Source organism: Euprymna scolopes, chromosome 31 (genome assembly GCF_053919585.1).
Source record: "Euprymna scolopes isolate OS-2025 chromosome 31, ASM5391958v1, whole genome shotgun sequence".
NCBI classification, from domain to species: domain Eukaryota; kingdom Metazoa; phylum Mollusca; class Cephalopoda; order Sepiida; family Sepiolidae; genus Euprymna; species Euprymna scolopes.
This window is the reverse complement of record NC_136512.1, coordinates 85329483-85346982: the sequence shown is the minus strand read 5'-3', so window position 1 is coordinate 85346982 and position 17500 is coordinate 85329483. Positions and strand designations below refer to the sequence as shown.

Genomic DNA, 17500 nt, shown 5'->3' with positions numbered 1-17500 from the left:
ACCCAGACAAATGGTACAAGCATAAACCAGCGGCAGTACTTAAAAAAAGGAAATCATAAAATTCTACAGAAAACAAATAGTTAAACTCATCTAAGCAAGAAGACCGAATGTCATAATAGCAGGAAGGAAAATTTCTGCCAGTTTGTAAATTTCGCCATTTCAGCAGACCACAAGGTGAATATCAAGGAGATATGGAGGTGAATCAAATACATGGAACTGGCCAGACTTTTTTGTAGAGGCATTAAAAAAATGTCATAGACTCTTGTAAACTCAGTATGTTCCTGCTATACATCTTATGAAATGAGTGACCAATTTTTATGAATTTAGGTTCAAATGAACAGCTACAGCAGGAATTGGAATACACCCTACTAAATCTTGATTGTCACAGCTGGTGGATTTCGAAAATGCAATCTGTAAGATAGGACACTTTAGAAGAACGATATGCAATAAAATCTATTTTAAACTTGGAAAAAATGCAAAAGAAAACGTATGGAATGCTTCAGACTGCTTTTGGACCATCTTTCATGCATCGAGCATCAGTTTTTGAGTGGCACAAGAGATTCAAGGAAGGCAGGGAGTCTGTGAGGGATGATGAGAAGTGTGGGAGGAATAAGGAAGTCAGAACAACAGAGTTGATTAGTGAAATAAAGAATTTAATGGATAAGGACTGTCATATGTCTATAGAGGCAATAAGTGCACAGTTTGATGTCAGTGTGGGAACTGTGGAACACAATTATTTGCGAGGAACTGAAGATGTGGAAGATTTGCACGAAATTTGTCCCAAGAGTGTTCAGAAAAGAGGAGAAAGTAAGATGTTGTCATGACAGCAGGGAGAGGATCGAGTGTTCGATTAAAATCCCTAAGCTCAAGGAAAAACTTAGAGACAATTGAGGAGATGAGAAAGGCTGTGAGAACTTCCATGGGTCCTTCCAGAAGTTGTTGGAATGGTACAATAAATGCATTGCAGCCGGAGGAGATTACTTCAAAGGGGATTAGAGTTTCATGTGTGTGGACTATCAATAAAAGTGCCCATATGAAAAAGTCTGCAAACTTATTTAAGGAACGTCATACTTTGATTTTGTCCAAGTCTGGCATAAGGACAGAAACTATGCTGTTACATTAAGACGTCATTGTTTAAATTCCAGGTTGGTTATGACGGCACAGGCAAAGCCTTGGTCAGCAAGTTCGCCGCTTTTATCAGCGGTTACCAGCTGTTCCGCTTGCAGCTGCATCGATCTTATTCAACTGAAGAACTCCACGAAGACCTCAAAAAAGTTTACCAACAGTGTGGTGTTCAAGGGCTCAAAACTGTCTTACTAATCAGTGACCAAGACATTGTCAAAGTAAGTTCCCTTCCATTAATTCAACCTTTCTCTCTCATCATGATCGAAAACATTCAATGTGCAACAAAACAAGCAAAATCATCAAAGTTTTGTATATATATGTACATATATATATATAAAATATATTTTAGTCATCGACATACAGACCTGTTTCGTTGTTTCACAACTCATCAGTGCCGCTAGACTAACACCTCTCCCAAGCCGAGGATCGAACCTAGAACCGTCGTGATGACAGTCGGCAGTCCTACCCCCTGACTACGGTATCGGTGGCCGAAATTAAACTGTCCGAATGCGTATTTAAATAAACATCCGTCCGCTACTCGTAGAGGGCTCAAACGTTTTGTTTGTAAACAAATTGCGAGCTTCGCATTATTTCAGCTAAATTAAGTAGCGAGTAAGATAATTTACGAGAGTGCTCTACCGAAGAGGGGAGCTTTATAAAATATATTTTAGTCATCGACATACAGACCTGTTTCGTTGTTTCACAACTCATCAGTGCCGCTAGACTAACACCTCTCCCAAGCCGAGGATCGAACCTAGAACCGTCGTGATGACAGTCGGCAGTCCTACCCCCTGACTACGGAATCGGTGGCCGAAATTAAACTGTCCGAATGCGTATTTAAATAAACATCCGTCCGCTACTCGTAGAGAGCTCAAACGTTTTGTTTGTAAACAAATTGCGAGCTTCGCATTATTTCAGCTAAATTAAGTAGCGAGTAAGATAATTTACGAGAGTGCTCTACCGAAGAGGGGAGCTTTATAAAATATATTTTAGTCATCGACATACAGACCTGTTTCGTTGTTTCACAACTCATCAGTGCCGCTAGACTAACACCTCTCCCAAGCCGAGGATCGAACCTAGAACCGTCGTGATGACAGTCGGCAGTCCTACCTCCTGACTACGGAATCGGTGGCCGAAATTAAACTGTCCGAATGCGTATTTAAATAAACATCCGTCCGCTACTCGTAGAGGGCTCAAACGTTTTGTTTGTAAACAAATTGCGAGCTTCGCATTATTTCAGCTAAATTAAGTAGCGAGTAAGATAATTTACGAGAGTGCTCTACCGAAGAGGGGAGCTTTATAAAATATATTTTAGTCATCGACATACAGACCTGTTTCGTTGTTTCACAACTCATCAGTGCCGCTAGACTAACACCTCTCCCAAGCCGAGGATCGAACCTAGAACCGTCGTGATGACAGTCGGCAGTCCTACCCCCTGACTACGGAATCGGTGGCCGAAATTAAACTGTCCGAATGCGTATTTAAATAAACATCCGTCCGCTACTTGTAGAGGGCTCAAACGTTTTGTTTGTAAACAAATTGCGAGCTTCGCATTATTTCAGCTAAATTAAGTAGCGAGTAAGATAATTTACGAGAGTGCTCTACCGAAGAGGGGAGCTTTATAAAATATATTTTAGTCATCGACATACAGACCTGTTTCGTTGTTTCACAACTCATCAGTGCCGCTAGACTAACACCTCTCCCAAGCCGAGGATCGAACCTAGAACCGTCGTGATGACAGTCGGCAGTCCTACCCCCTGACTACGGAATCGGTGGCCGAAATTAAACTGTCCGAATGCGTATTTAAATAAACATCCGTCTGCTACTCGTAGAGGGCTCAAACGTTTTGTTTGTAAACAAATTGCGAGCTTAGCATTATTTCAGCTAAATTAAGTAGCGAGTAAGATAATTTACGAGAGTGCTCTACCGAAGAGGGGAGCTTTATAAAATATATATATATATATATATATATGAAAATTAAGATGGCTACCTTCAATATGCGATATTAATTCTTCTGTAGAATTTTTTTCTGACAGTATATGGTCAGGCATATTTCTTTCTAAGTAAAATTTCTGTTTTTCTTTTTATCAGTATATGTAAGAAAAAAATTCAAGTGTAATGTGAAAAAACATCTTGTTACCCATCTCCCTTCATAATACCCCTGCAACTTATGTCCCCGATAGTAGCCCCTTACTTCAAAGTGGCACTGTGCCTTGTTTAGGGTGAAAATTGAATAATAATAAAAATTTAAAAAATCTGCACATCTCAAAATAAGAATAGATTTAAGGATCACAAAATTCATACAAGAAGTGTCCGCAAGTCCAGATAAAGTATTAAGTAAAATTCAGTTTACTCTTCTGGAGGTACAAAGTTCAATTCTCAGTACCGGCAACACTTAGAATACAATAGCGGAACATTTAATACTTCTACCCGAGTATGGCTGATGGAGCGGATGCATACAGCCCAGTGGATTAAATAAAGAGTCCATACAGATTCCCGAGTTCGACAGAAAGATTTACGAGTTCAACACAATACCTAAAAAAAAAATATTGAAGGTGACATTGAACGAAACGTTTTTAGAATAACGCTCGTCTGAATAATCTAAATAATAATAAAAAAAATAGTTGTTTTATCTTTATTTACAATAATTCAGTTGATACTATATATATATATATATATATATATATATATATATATATATATATATATATATATATATATATATTGCCCTTTTTTTATAGGAATCGTTTTTGGAGGACATCAATTCAATCTTGAACTCTGGCGAAGTCCCTGGTTTATTTGATGCAGACGAACTCGAAGGTCTCCTGATGAGCCTAAAGCCGTTGGCTAACCAGGCCGACGTTGCCGAGACGAAACAGGCATTGTACAACTTTTTTATTGAGCGGGTGAGAGTCAACCTGCACGTCGTTTTGAGCATGAATGTGCGCAGTGGCAAGTTTCATCAGCGTTGCAGAGTTAACCCAGCCCTGATAAATTGCTGTACAATTGACTGGTACGACATCTGGGATAGGGAAGCCATGTTAAATGTGGCCAGTGCTTACTTTGTGGACAGTGCGGTCACTTTATTTGGAAAGGAAGAATCAAAGGTAAAGCGAATGGATAATACTATCTAGTTTTTACTATCTATCTATCTATCTATATCTACTTACCAACCACATATGTATTGAGTACGTATATATATATATATATATATATATATATATATATATATATATATATATATAGCAAGTCGTTATTTAGACACATTTGATTGCACACGACAGATTTATTGCTTTTTCCGATTTTGGATATTTTTTCTATTTGCCGAGCGGTCTTTTTAACTTCGTCAGGCATATTATATAGGATGGCGCTCAAAAGTTGTTGTTCAGCCATATTTTTCTCAAGCGCTTTCTATAGGCCATCTGATGGTCGTCAGAAGAATTTTTTGTTGTTTTCTTTTCCTTTTTTTTTTTTACATAGGCATCACCACTTATCAAGGCCAAGATGCCACTCGAGGATAAGGGTTAAAGAGTGTACAGTAGAAATTGGACAATATAGTAACCGTTAGTAATGGAAATTCAGTAAATTTGTGGAACGGTTCATCAAAAACTTGTTTACGTTAGGCACAGATAAAGAGTGGGGGAAATTATTGATAGTGTTTTCTGCCAGACGGGTGTTTCTTGTGAAAGTCTGGCGAGGGGGGGGGCCATAGATTGGAGCTCAGCCGAGCACTTGCTATGAAAATAATGATAAAGCAGAGAAAAACTTGCAACATCTCTTCTATAAGAAAGAGGCAGGATAAGTCCTTTCTAGCAGCTCCTGCCCAGATGTGGCAACAGTACTCCATCCTTGGACGTAGCTGGCTTTTATATAGATAGAGAATTGCATCAGCAGTGAGATATCTACTGGATAGATAGAAGTATCCCACCAATTTTTCCAGCGGCATTGACAACGGATTTAATGTATGTGTTCCATTTAAGATTAGGAGTAAAGGTCAAGTCCAGAAGTTTGTCAAAACATGAGGCCTCTTCAAAACGAGAGCCATTCATTTCAATTGATGCCAGATGGGGATCAGAGCGTTGATGATGTAAAGATAAAAGCTTGGTTTTAGATGCATTAAAAGTAACAAACCAGCTCTTTCCCCAATTGTACCACATGCTCAAGATCAGAGGAGAGAGAATCAGAGAGAACTTGGTCTTTTACGGTCTTAGATGTGCTACCATAGATAGTAGTGTAATCAGCAAAAATGTCTACGAATGATGTAAGGATGTGATTTGGAAGATCATTAATATAGATCAGGAAGAGAGTTGGGCCCAAGATGGACCCCTGAGGGACTCCAGCATTAATACTGAGAGCTTCTGATTTCTGCCCATCAGCCACTACTCTTATGAACCTATCAGAGAGAAATGATTTAATAATTGAGAAGACATTTCCATCTATACCGTAGCTAGAGATCTTGTGAAGTAGACCTTTATGCCATACTCTATCAAAGGCCTTTGATATGTCAAGAGCAATTATCCCCAGAAAGGTAGTCTCCATCGAGAGATTTGCTAATCCTATGAGATATAACTGTAAGCACATCTGCTGTAGATCTATTGGTCTGTACTTTTCCTTTGAGGCCTTGGAGGCTTGGTGCATTTATATAATTTTTCTCTTTTAATTGGCTATAAAACTGCAGCCCTTTTTAAACCGAATCTCCTTTAACACAGGGACAAATATACTAACAGTATTTAATAACTAACATGAAACTAAATAAATAAATTATGAAATAGGAAAATCGAAATTTAAAATAAAAATAATTCGACCCCAACCGCTTGCATTCACCTTTTATAACCAAAATATCAGCGAAGGTTGATAGATGAATAGGCAGATAAATAAGTATATATATATATATATACTTAATCGCCATATATATTTTATAAATTACTAACTAGCTCTACCTACGTATTGAGCACTTTTGAAGTAAATACTTAAAGTTTACACATAAATATATACTTTCGTATATTAATTTTATGTGAGTAAATTAAGTAGTTATATATATATATATATATGTTATATATATATATATATATATATATATATATATATATATATATATATATAGAGAGAGAGAGAGAGAGAGAGAGAGAGAGAGAGAGAGAAGGGGAATTAGATCTGGAGCTTAAAGAGCAAAGTTTATTTTAATGTGTCAATACTTTAAAATAATCTTGCTCATAATACTGTGGGTATATAATAAGCTCAATAGGTACATTTTTCCTAGAGCTATATCAGTATTTATTATAAAGACTAATAATTGTAAATTATTAATCAGTTTCAACAAGAAAAACAAACAAAATCAACTCGAGTGTACGATCGTTTCAGAAACGATATTCATTTTATTTAAAATTGACAATAGCCATTGAGACTAATTGTATTCGAATATTAATCGCCTCATCAGCACAAAAAAAGGAGAGGGGGAGATTTAAGACGCCAAAATGAAATTAGCATTTTGTAGTAGGTTAGGTTGGATGGTCCTGAAAATATTTAAAGCATAAGAAGTTGTGGGTTGTTAATAAAGATAAAAAAAAAAAAAATAGTAGAAAATTAAAATAAAAAAATTAGGAAAATAAATTTCTTTACTTGGGATTCATTAAAAAATTCACACAACATTTTTTTTTTTTATTACATTTTCACCCCAAACAAGGCACATTGCCACTTTATTGTAGGGGGCTACTATCGGGGACATAAGCATCAGGGATACTGTGTAGGAAGTTGGGCAGCAAGATGTCGCTCCACGTTACACTTGAACTTCTGCATGTCAGTGCAGTCGGGGAAGCAGGGACCCGGAAGGGAATTCCAAAGTCTAGCTGTTCTGGGGAAGAAACTACTGGAATAGAAGGCTCTTTTGCATTTAGGGATCTCTACTGTGAAGGGATGGGATTTAGCTGCTTGTCAGGTTTGTCGGGGGTATTTACGTCGTGGGGGCACAAGTGCTTGCAGTTCATCAGAGCATTCTCCGTTAAAGTACTTGTAGAAAAGGCAGAGGGATGCAACATTTCGTCGATGGGACAGAGGCTGAATTTACTGAACAACTTAAGACAAAGGATATTTTTCCCACTTACTACTTAAAAAATGTTTTCTCAAGACAATAAGATGCAATATAATCCCCAAATTGATAAAGTGTCTTACTTCAGAGAGCGGTTCATCAGGAATTTGTTTATGTTGGACTTCAAGACATCTAGGTTGTAGTCAGGTGGAAAACAGGCAAAACGGAAGAGAGTTCCACAGGCGTGCAGTTCTAAGAAAGAAACTTTGTTCATGGAATCTACATTTTGGTTTTGGCACAGCTAAAGAATGGGGAAAATTTTAGACAGTGGTTTCAGCTTCATGGGTGTTTTCCATGAAAGATTGGCGAGGGTGGACCAGAAATTGGTGCTCAGACGAGCACTTGCCATGGAAGTAACGATAAAACAAAGACAGGCTCGCAACATCTCTCCTGTGGGTGAGAGGTTGCAGGGAAGAGAAAAGGGCATCCCCACTAAGCCACAAAGCCTATTTTGTACTCTGTCAAGACAGGATATGTTGTTTTTAGCAGCTCCAGCCCATATGTGGCAGCAGTACTCTATCCTTTTAAATTATGCGAAGGGCATTCCGATTTTCTTTTCTTCTTTTTTTTTTATATCGTACGAACGGATCAGAGGGGATCGCAGATTGCATTGTTAAGATGACTGAACTTATGCATTCATGACCTGAAAATCTCTCTGTTGCAGATATTGATGGTGTAAGACTCTAAGAAATAATCCCCTGCCATAGACATGCATCAGAAGCAGAGATGCGTCTCTGAATTCCTCGATACAGAAAAAATTAAATTGATCCACATTCACTAATACCTGATGAACATTTCCAAAGCAGATACAGTTGATATCATCACAGTTAAGAGATGGGTTTGTCGATTTCAGAATGGCGACAGAAATGTGAGTGAAAAAGCGTGCTCCAGACTTTTACAACCGAGACGTCAAAAGAGGCTGGCAAAGGTGCATTGAGAATGTTGGTGACTACGTAGAAAAATCAATGCTGGAGCACAGAAAGTCGCCCATTTTAATGGTACCAATCCCGTCTTCGTAGCTCATCAATGATTTAGTTTTTTATTTAAAAAATAGGAGGCCTTATTTTTGGAACGACCCTCACAGATATATTTGAACAGATTATGTAAGTCAGTCAGTGGAAGTAAGTAAACAATTTTTGAAAATTATGCTCTGTGATACTATCGGAATCCCCCCCCCCACCTTGCCGTCAAGTGTTGGAAAGTGGAGAGAAACAGAAAAAAAGTATAATAAAAGAAAGGGGAAATAGGTTTATCGGCAGAACAATGGATAAGAAGTTGTACACAGAGGCACACAAAAGGAAGCTGGCATGGGATTGTTGATCAAGTTTTGACGACGATTAAGACAAAATGATTGAACAATGGATGTAAATATATTTAGAGTTGGTTAGCAAGCACATTGTGGAACGGTTAGGAGTTTTGCAACAGTGCATGACAGGAATGGTGGGGGACAGTCTTGGGTGTGTCAATTGACGGTAGTGACAGTTGACAACAGTTGGCAGTTAGACATAGTTAAATGCAAGTTGTGGCTTGGAGCAGATGGAGATGAGTTCATGTCAATCGACGAGAAAAAGACTTTTCACACGATAGTATCACACACACACCCAGAGCCCAAGTGAGATTCACAGAATGTGTTTTATATGTTTTCCTTTGAAATGTGAGAAACGACATCTCTGGCAGAAGAAAAGATGATGGGAAAGGAAACGTTGGGATCAACAATCATCGAACGAGGCACCCTGTGGTTATCTATACATCTATACAAGTGAGAATGTGTGTGTGAGGATACTTCTCAACCTATATACTCAAGAAATTTTCTATCTACAAGCTTGAAATTTAGTATATAGGGTATTCAGACATTGGACAGTCTGTTCTCATCCGAAAAAAAAAGGCCTGTCAAAGAGTCAAAATTAAAAAATTGGTATTTGGGGGGGGGGGTGTTATCAAATTTTTATCTGTTTGTCAATGGTTTCATGACTGCGCATGCACAAATCGTTCACATGACAGCTTCCTGATGTTAAGAATAAGTAGGTTTGAAAACACTTTTTAAAAAACATGGCAATCTGGCCTGGTTATCATACTTGTCTCACTGTCTTTTGATGTCAGTTCGAGTATTTTTTCTTTATTTTTCAACTTGCAAGAAATGATCTGTTTAGAAAAAACATAATATTTCTTTGCCAATGTCTCAGTTTCTTTCCATTTTTTTTTTTTTTACTTTATTTTTTTGAAGGAATTTAACGTGACGTTTAATACCGGGCAATGCTAGGTATATCTGCCAGTATCACAAAATATATATGCCTAAAAGAGGCTTCCTGTTTAGACAAACTTCTGTGTCTGACCTTTATTCCTGGCCTCAAATGGAAGATTTACATCAAATTTGTTCCCAAAATCGCCGGAAAAAATAGTTGCGGCATTTTACCACTCCAGAAGGTATCTAACTTCCGACTTCTCTAACTGTATGAGCCAGATACGTCCTAAAATGGAGTACTGTTGCCATATCTGGGCGAGAGCTGCTCGGCACACCTATCCTGCCTTGACAAAGTTCTAAACTTGCTTCGAAATGTGATGCCCTTATTTCTTCCCTGTAACCCACAGAAGAAATGTTGCCAGCCCGTCTCTGCTCTATCGTTACATTAAAATTTCTCTACTTCATCTTTACATCCTGCAACACTGCCTTATTAGTTGATCCTTGGTACTAAGCCGATCGGCAAATTTTCTGTTCATCAGGGAGAACACCATTGCTCAAAATGTGTTTTATGCTTCCATAAATTAAACTTGTGGTCTACTTTCAGGAAAATCGTAAAAGTTAAGATATCCGATATATATATATATATATATATATATATATATATTTGTAGTCATCGACCTACAGTCCTGTTTCGTTGTATCACAATTCATCAGTGCCGCTAGACTAGCACCTCTCCCAAGCCAAGGATTGAACCTAGAACCGTCATGTTAATAGTCGGCAGTTCTCCCACTGGACCACGGAAGCAATGCCCGCAAATAACCTGTCCGGATGTCTATTTAAACAAACATCCATCCATCACTTTTACAGTGCTCAAACCGCCTCTTTGTAAGCAAACTGCAAGCTTTGCATTTTTCAGGCAATTAAGTAGCAAGTGAGATTATTTACGACAGTGCTCTACCCAAAGAGAGGGGGCTTAAAATATATATATGTGTGTCCTAAAATGGAGAACTGTTGCCATATCTGGGCGGGAGCTGCTCAGACCAGCCTATCCCGCCTTGATAAAGTTCACTATCGGTTTCAAAACCTTGTAAGTGATGCCCTTTTTTCTTCCCTGCAACTTCTTTGCCACAAAATAGACATTTTGAGCCTTGAGCATTGAGTTTTTCATAGCAAGTGCTCGTCTGAGCTTCAATCTATGGCCCTCCCTCTGCCAAACTTTCATGAAAATACTTCCAGTTGACTAAAATGTGATTATCGATATACAGTAAATATAAACAAGTTCTTGTTGAGCCCCTCCCCTGAATAATCCATTTCTACCCCGTTTCTACCACTAACTATTAATATGCTGTTATCCCGGTGATTACTGTACACTCATAAACCCTTATCCTCGAGTGACCTTTATGCTTTGATAAGTGGGTACTCTCATTTAAAAAAAATCACAATTGTCACTTATTTTTCCTTTTATTTTTTCGAGCTTTATACTAAACGAAAGTTATCATTTTGTTTCTTAGCTCTTTTCGCAGTCGTCAGTGAAAATGATGGATCTGGTTAAATCTTGTGTGCAGATGTACGACACAGCAGTGTCGGTGGGTGAGACCTATTGGTCAGAAGGGCGGAGTCGTGTTTACTTCACCCCAGCTGACTATATGACGTTCGTCCAACTCTACTCAAGGCTCACTTCTCACAGCAGGAGTGAGCACATGGACAACAGGTTAGTGTGTCACATAATTATTTAAACAGGTTAGTGTGTCACATAACTATTTAAACAGGTTAGTGTGTCACATAACTATTTAAACAGGTTAGTGTGTCACATAATTATTTAAACAGGTTAGTGTGTCACATAATTATTTAAACAGGTTAGTGTGTCACATAACTATTTAAACAGGTTAGTGTGTCACATAATTATTTAAACAGGTTAGTGTGTCACATAACTATTTAAACAGGTTAGTGTGTCACATAACTATTTAAACAGGTTAGTGTGTCACATAATTATTTAAACAGGTTAGTGTGTCACATAACTATTTAAACAGGTTAATGTGTCACATAACTATTTAAACAGGTTAGTGTGTCACATAACTATTTAAACAGGTTAGTGTGTCACATGACTATTTAAACAGGTTAGTGTGTCACATAATTATTTAAACAGGTTAGTGTGTCACATAATTATTTAAACAGATTAGTGTGTCACATAACTATTTAAACAGATTAGTGTGTCACATAACTATTTAAACAGGTTAGGGTGTCACATAACTATTTAAACAGGTTAGTGTGTCACATAATTATTTAAACAGGTTAGTGTGTCACATAATTATTTAAACAGGTTAGTGTGTCACACAATTATTTAAACAGATTAGTGTGTCACATAACTATTTAAACAGGTTAGGGTGTCACATAACTATTTAAACAGGTTAGTGTGTCACATAACTATTTAAACAGGTTAGTGTGTCACATAATTATTTAAACAGGTTAGTGTGTCACATAACTATTTAAACAGGTTAGTGTGTCACATAATTATTTAAACAGGTTAGTGTGTCACATAACTGTTTAAACAGGTTAATGTGTCACATAACTATTTAAACAGGTTAGTGTGTCACATAATTATTTAAACAGGTTAGTGTTTCACATAATTATTTACACAGGTTAATGTGTCACATAACTATTTAAACAGGTTAGTGTGTCACATAACTATTTAAACAGGTTAGTGCATCACATAACTATTTAAACAGGTTAGTGTGTCACATAATTATTTAAACAGGTTAGTGTGTCACATAATTATTTAAACAGGTTAGTGTGTCACATAACTATTTAAACAGGTTAGTGTGTCACATAATTATTTAAACAGGTTAGTGTGTCACATAATTATTTAAACAGGTTAGTGTGTCACATAACTATTTAAACAGATTAGTGTGTCACATAACTATTTAAACAGGTTAGTGTGTCACATAACTATTTAAACAGGTTAGTGTGTCACATAATTATTTAAACAGGTTAGTGTGTCACATAATTATTTAAACAGGTTAGTGTGTCACATAATTATTTAAACAGATTAGTGTGTCACATAACTATTTAAACAGGTTAGTGTGTCACATAACTATTTAAATAGGTTAGTGTGTCACATAATTATTTAAACAGGTTAGTGTGTCACATAACTATTTAAACAGGTTAATGTGTCACATAACTATTTAAACAGGTTAGTGTGTCACATAATTATGTAAACAGATTAGTGTGTCACATAATTATTTACACAGGTTAATGTGTCACATAACTATTTAACAGGTTAGTGTGTCACATAACTATTTAAACAGGTTAGTGCATCACATAACTATTTAAACAGGTTAGTGTGTCACATAATTATTTAAACAGGTTAGTGTGTCACATAATTATTTAAACATGTTAGTGTGTCACATAACTATTTAAACAGGTTAGTGTGTCATATAATTATTTAAACATGTTAGTGTGTCACATAACTATTTAAACAGGTTAGTGTGTCACATAATTATTTAAACAGGTTAGTGTGTCACATAATTATTTAAACAGGTTAGTGTGTCACATAATTATTTAAACAGGTTAGTGTGTCACATAACTATTTAAACAGGTTAGTGTGTCACATAACTATTTAAACAGGTTAGTGTGTCACATAATTATTTACACAGGTTAATGTGTCACATAACTATTTAAACAGGTTAGTGTGTCACATAACTATTTAAACAGGTTAGTGCATCACATAACTATTTAAACAGGTTAGTGTGTCACATAATTATTTAAACAGGTTAGTGTGTCACATAATTATTTAAACAGGTTAGTGTGTCACATAACTATTTAAACAGGTTAGTGTGTCACATAACTATTTAAACATGTTAGTGTGTCACATAACTATTTAAACAGGTTAGTGTGTCACATAATTATTTAAACAGGTTAGTGTGTCACATAATTATTTAAACAGGTTAGTGTGTCACATAATTATTTAAACAGGTTAGTGTGTCACATAACTATTTAAACACGTTAGTGTGTCACATAATTATTTAAACAGGTTAGTGTGTCACATAACTATTTAAACAGGTTAGTGTGTCACATAACTATTTAAACAGGTTAGTGTGTCACATAACTATTTAAACAGGTTAGTGTGTCACATAATTATTTAAACAGGTTAGTGTGTCACATAATTATTTAAACAGGTTAGTGTGTCACATAACTATTTAAACAGGTTAATGTGTCACATAACTATTTAAACAGGTTAGTGTGTCACATAACTATTTAAACAGGTTAGTGTGTCACATAATTATTTAAACAGGTTAGTGTGTCACATAACTATTTAAACAGGTTAGTGTGTCACATAACAATTTTAACAGGTTAGTGTGTCACATAATTATTTAAACAGATTAGTGTGTCACATAACTATTTAAACAGATTAGTGTGTCACATAATTATTTAAACAGGTTAGTGTGTCACATAACTATTTAAACAGGTTAGTGTGTCACATAATTATTTAACTCTTCAAATTAGTTAAACAATTTAAGTGTGAGATAATATGGACGGCCACTTCTCTCTGAGCTAAGACAATTATTGCATTCTTCAAAATCAGTTAATCAATTTAGAACGATACCATGACTCCATCTGTATGTGTGTGAGTGTGTGTGCGCGCGTGCGTGTGTAACAGGAATGCTGGGAAAAAGATGTGGCATTCTAGAATTTTCCTGTGCAGGTGGGGGTGGGGGTAGAAAACTGAGTGGTGACAGTTGTTGCAACAGGTAGCAGCTCAGATGTCCAATGGGAGAGATCAGACAGTTTGGTGGAAAAGTTAAGTGAGCACACCTCAAAGTAGGCGAGCAAGTAATGTGATTGGCATGAGAAGTGGCTCATTAATCAAGGGGAAATAACTGCACGTGTGTTGCTGGCGGTGAAGCAAAATGTATTGGCACCGTAGAAGATCTGTAGAGAATATTTTTTAAGATTGTTTCATTTATCAATTAGGTAGCTCCCAGTGCCTGCTGCTAATATTAGAACGTCTTTTTTTTTTTGAAGGTATTAAGACAGTATATTCAGTAGCTTTTGATTGGTTGAAATGAAATTTATTCATTGAAATTTTTAACTAATCAACATATTTTTAGCTTCAGTGCTCTGATCCCGACTTGGCTTTATTTTATTTTTTTTTTATTATTTTTTTTTATTACATTTTCACCCCATACAAGGCACATTGCCACTTTGGTGTAGGGGGCTACTAACAGGGGCAACAACTACTAGGGTACTATGTAGGGATTTGGGCAGCAAGATGTTGGTTCACGTTGCACTTGAACTTATGCACGCCAGTACAGTTGGGGAAGCAGGGACCTGGAATGGAATTCCAAAGTCTAGCGGTTCTGGGGAAGAAACTACTGGAGTAGAAAGATCTTTTACATCTAGGGACTTCTACAGTGTGGGGGTGGGATTTTGCAGCTTGTCGGGTTTGTCGAGGGTGTTCACGTTGTGGGGGCACAAGTGCTTGCAGTTCGTCAGAGCATTCACCATTATAATACTTGTAGAACAGGCAGAGGGATGCAACGTTTCGTCGATGGGACAGAGGCTGAAGCTTAGATGCCAGTTCAGGGCCTAGCAGATTGATCTAATTTGGAGGAAGCACTCTTCTTTGACAAACTTCTGCGAATGACTTTCAATTAAAACCTAAACTGGAAGACTTACAAATCTGTTGCCAAAGTTACTGAAAAGTATTTGGATCATTCAGCTGCTCCAGAAGATATCTCACTCCCAACTCAATCCTCTACCTGAATAAGAGCAAATATGTCCTACCATTTTTTCTTTTAGAAAGAAGTAACCACTTATCAAGGCCCAGAGACCACTCGAGGATAAGGGTTAATGAATGGGACAATATGATAGTAGTGATTAGTACTGGAAATTTAGTAAATTGGAGATGGCTGATCAAGAACTGGTTTACGTTGGACTTGAAGACGATCAGATTGTAGTCAGCCGGAAAGCATGCAAATGGAAGAGAGTTCCACAGGTATGCGGTTCTAAGAAAGAAGCTTTGTTCATGGAATCTACGTTTAGGTTTAGGCACAGATAAAGATTGGGCGAAATTATTGATAGCGGTTTCAGCTAGACAAGTGTTTTTCATGAAAGTTTGTCAACTGTGGACCATAGATTGGAGCTCAGACGAGCACTTGCCATGAAAATAACGATAGAGCATCGATAGATGGAGTATTATTGTCACATCTGGGAAGTACCTTTTCTACCTTGACAAGGTAGCAACTGACTTTGAAATCTAGTGGGCGATGATCTTTTCTTTTTTGCTAGTCTTTCTCTGCTCGATCCTTACTTTCATGGCAGGTTCTCGACTGAACTTCAATCTATAGTCCTTCTCCTGATAAAATATACACAACAAACACTCGTCTAGCTGCAACCACTCTCAACAATTTACTTCACTATCTATCTGTGCTTAAAAAAATGCAAAACTTTCATGAACAAAGTTTTTTTATTCTGAGAACTACCATCTGTGGAGCACAATACCGCAAGGCTACTTCACAACTAACTATAACATGATTGTTTTCAAGTTCAATGTAAACAAGTTTTGTTAAGCTTTCCTCTTAAGCAAATTCTGCTCAGTTTCTACTGTTAACAATCATCACAGCATTGTCTCATCAGTCACCTTACATGCAATAATCTTTATCCTTGAGTGGCCTTTAGGCCTTGATAAGCGGTGACTCCCTATTTAAAAAGTATTCGTTCGCTGTAAATATTTTCTACTTTTATTTAATTTGTATGCTTTCTGGTAAAGTGCTCGCTTCATAAAAGATCTGTAAGTAATTTTTTTAGGGTCAGCTTAAGTATCAATGAGGTAGCTCCCAGCGCCTGCTATCAAAATTCCATTCTTAATTTTAAAATGGTATGAAGGTGTATATTGTTTGACCATTTGATTGACTTGAATAAACGTTATGTGTTAAGATTTATAACGGATCTACATTTGATATTTTTGAAAAAAAAAATATTCGTTTAATTTTTTTTTTTTTTTTTTTTTTACAATTAAAGTAAAAGGCTTTCCCACATCAAGAAACCTCAACATCAAAGGGGTGAGATTTTGCTGCTATTTTTGCTTAGTTGGGAGTATTTACGCCAAGGGGGCACAAGAGCTATGAGTTCATCAGTGCACATTTTAAAAATATTTGTTAAAAAAGCACAGAGATACAACATTGCAGTGATGAGACAGAGGTTGGAGCTTGGTTGATAGTGCGGAACCTATTTGAGACTCTATTTTTAACTGTCTAAGAGTGAGAGACTAGTGGTAGATGTGCTGGCCCAGATGTGGCAGCAACTTTCTGGTGTGAGTAATTTCCCAGTATAGTTGAAGAACCGCAATGAATTTGTTCCAATTCATGTTTCCTGTGAATGTTCAGCCGAGGAGTTTGAATGATGGACTCTCATGCAGGATGTTATTTGCTGTACATGTTGCCTACTTTTATTTATTTGTATTCTTTCAGGAATCGCTTGCAGAATGGAATTCAAACAATTGTCGATACAAACGCTTCCGTCGCAGAAATGAAAGAAGATTTGGTCAGTCTTGGACCAAAAATTGAAGAAAAAGCAAAAGTGTGTAATTCTTTGGATTATTTTCATGTTCTTGTTTTTCCTTTGTGTTGTGGTGGCACACATTCATTTGCATATGTGGATAGTAATTACACATAAATAGGAAAACTCAGTTAGTCTGAGTGTGTGTTCACCAGAAGCCACCGAAGGCTGCCGAGAGCAGATATGTTTCTACAGCAAAGACTCCCTTATTTGACATACTTATGTAATTATCCTGTAAATATACCTTTTCCTAATACACTTCTTATTTGATCTACCTTTGTTTGTTGAGTCGTCATTTGTATTGCTTTCTACGTTACTTGTTTCAACCTGCAAACTTAACACTTTGTTTCAGGGGCAAATCACTGGCGACCGATCTTATAACTACGAAAAAGACACAGACAAAAATACGGCAATAGCAAAGAAGAATAAGTGAAGTATGCATGGTCCCCCGTGAGCACACAGTGAACGAGGCATAAAAAAATGACTAAGTTCAGCATTGCCCCCCCCCCATTTAGACCCCAAAATCCCCAGGGGACGTCAAATCCTGGTGA

The 17500-nt window shown here is 36.9% G+C and overlaps 1 protein-coding gene across 1 annotated transcript in view; it reads left to right on the top strand.

Moving 5' to 3' along the window:
- LOC145255562 (dynein axonemal heavy chain 6-like) overlaps positions 1-17500 on the top strand; it is a 277781-nt gene that overhangs the window by 141278 nt on the left and 119003 nt on the right. Inside the window, exons 36-39 of the mRNA XM_080114017.1 lie at positions 1146-1343; positions 3867-4232; positions 10904-11103; positions 16862-16970. Coding sequence (XP_079970143.1) covers positions 1146-1343; positions 3867-4232; positions 10904-11103; positions 16862-16970 — 873 coding nt within the window. The remainder of the gene's footprint in view (positions 1-1145; positions 1344-3866; positions 4233-10903; positions 11104-16861; positions 16971-17500) is intronic.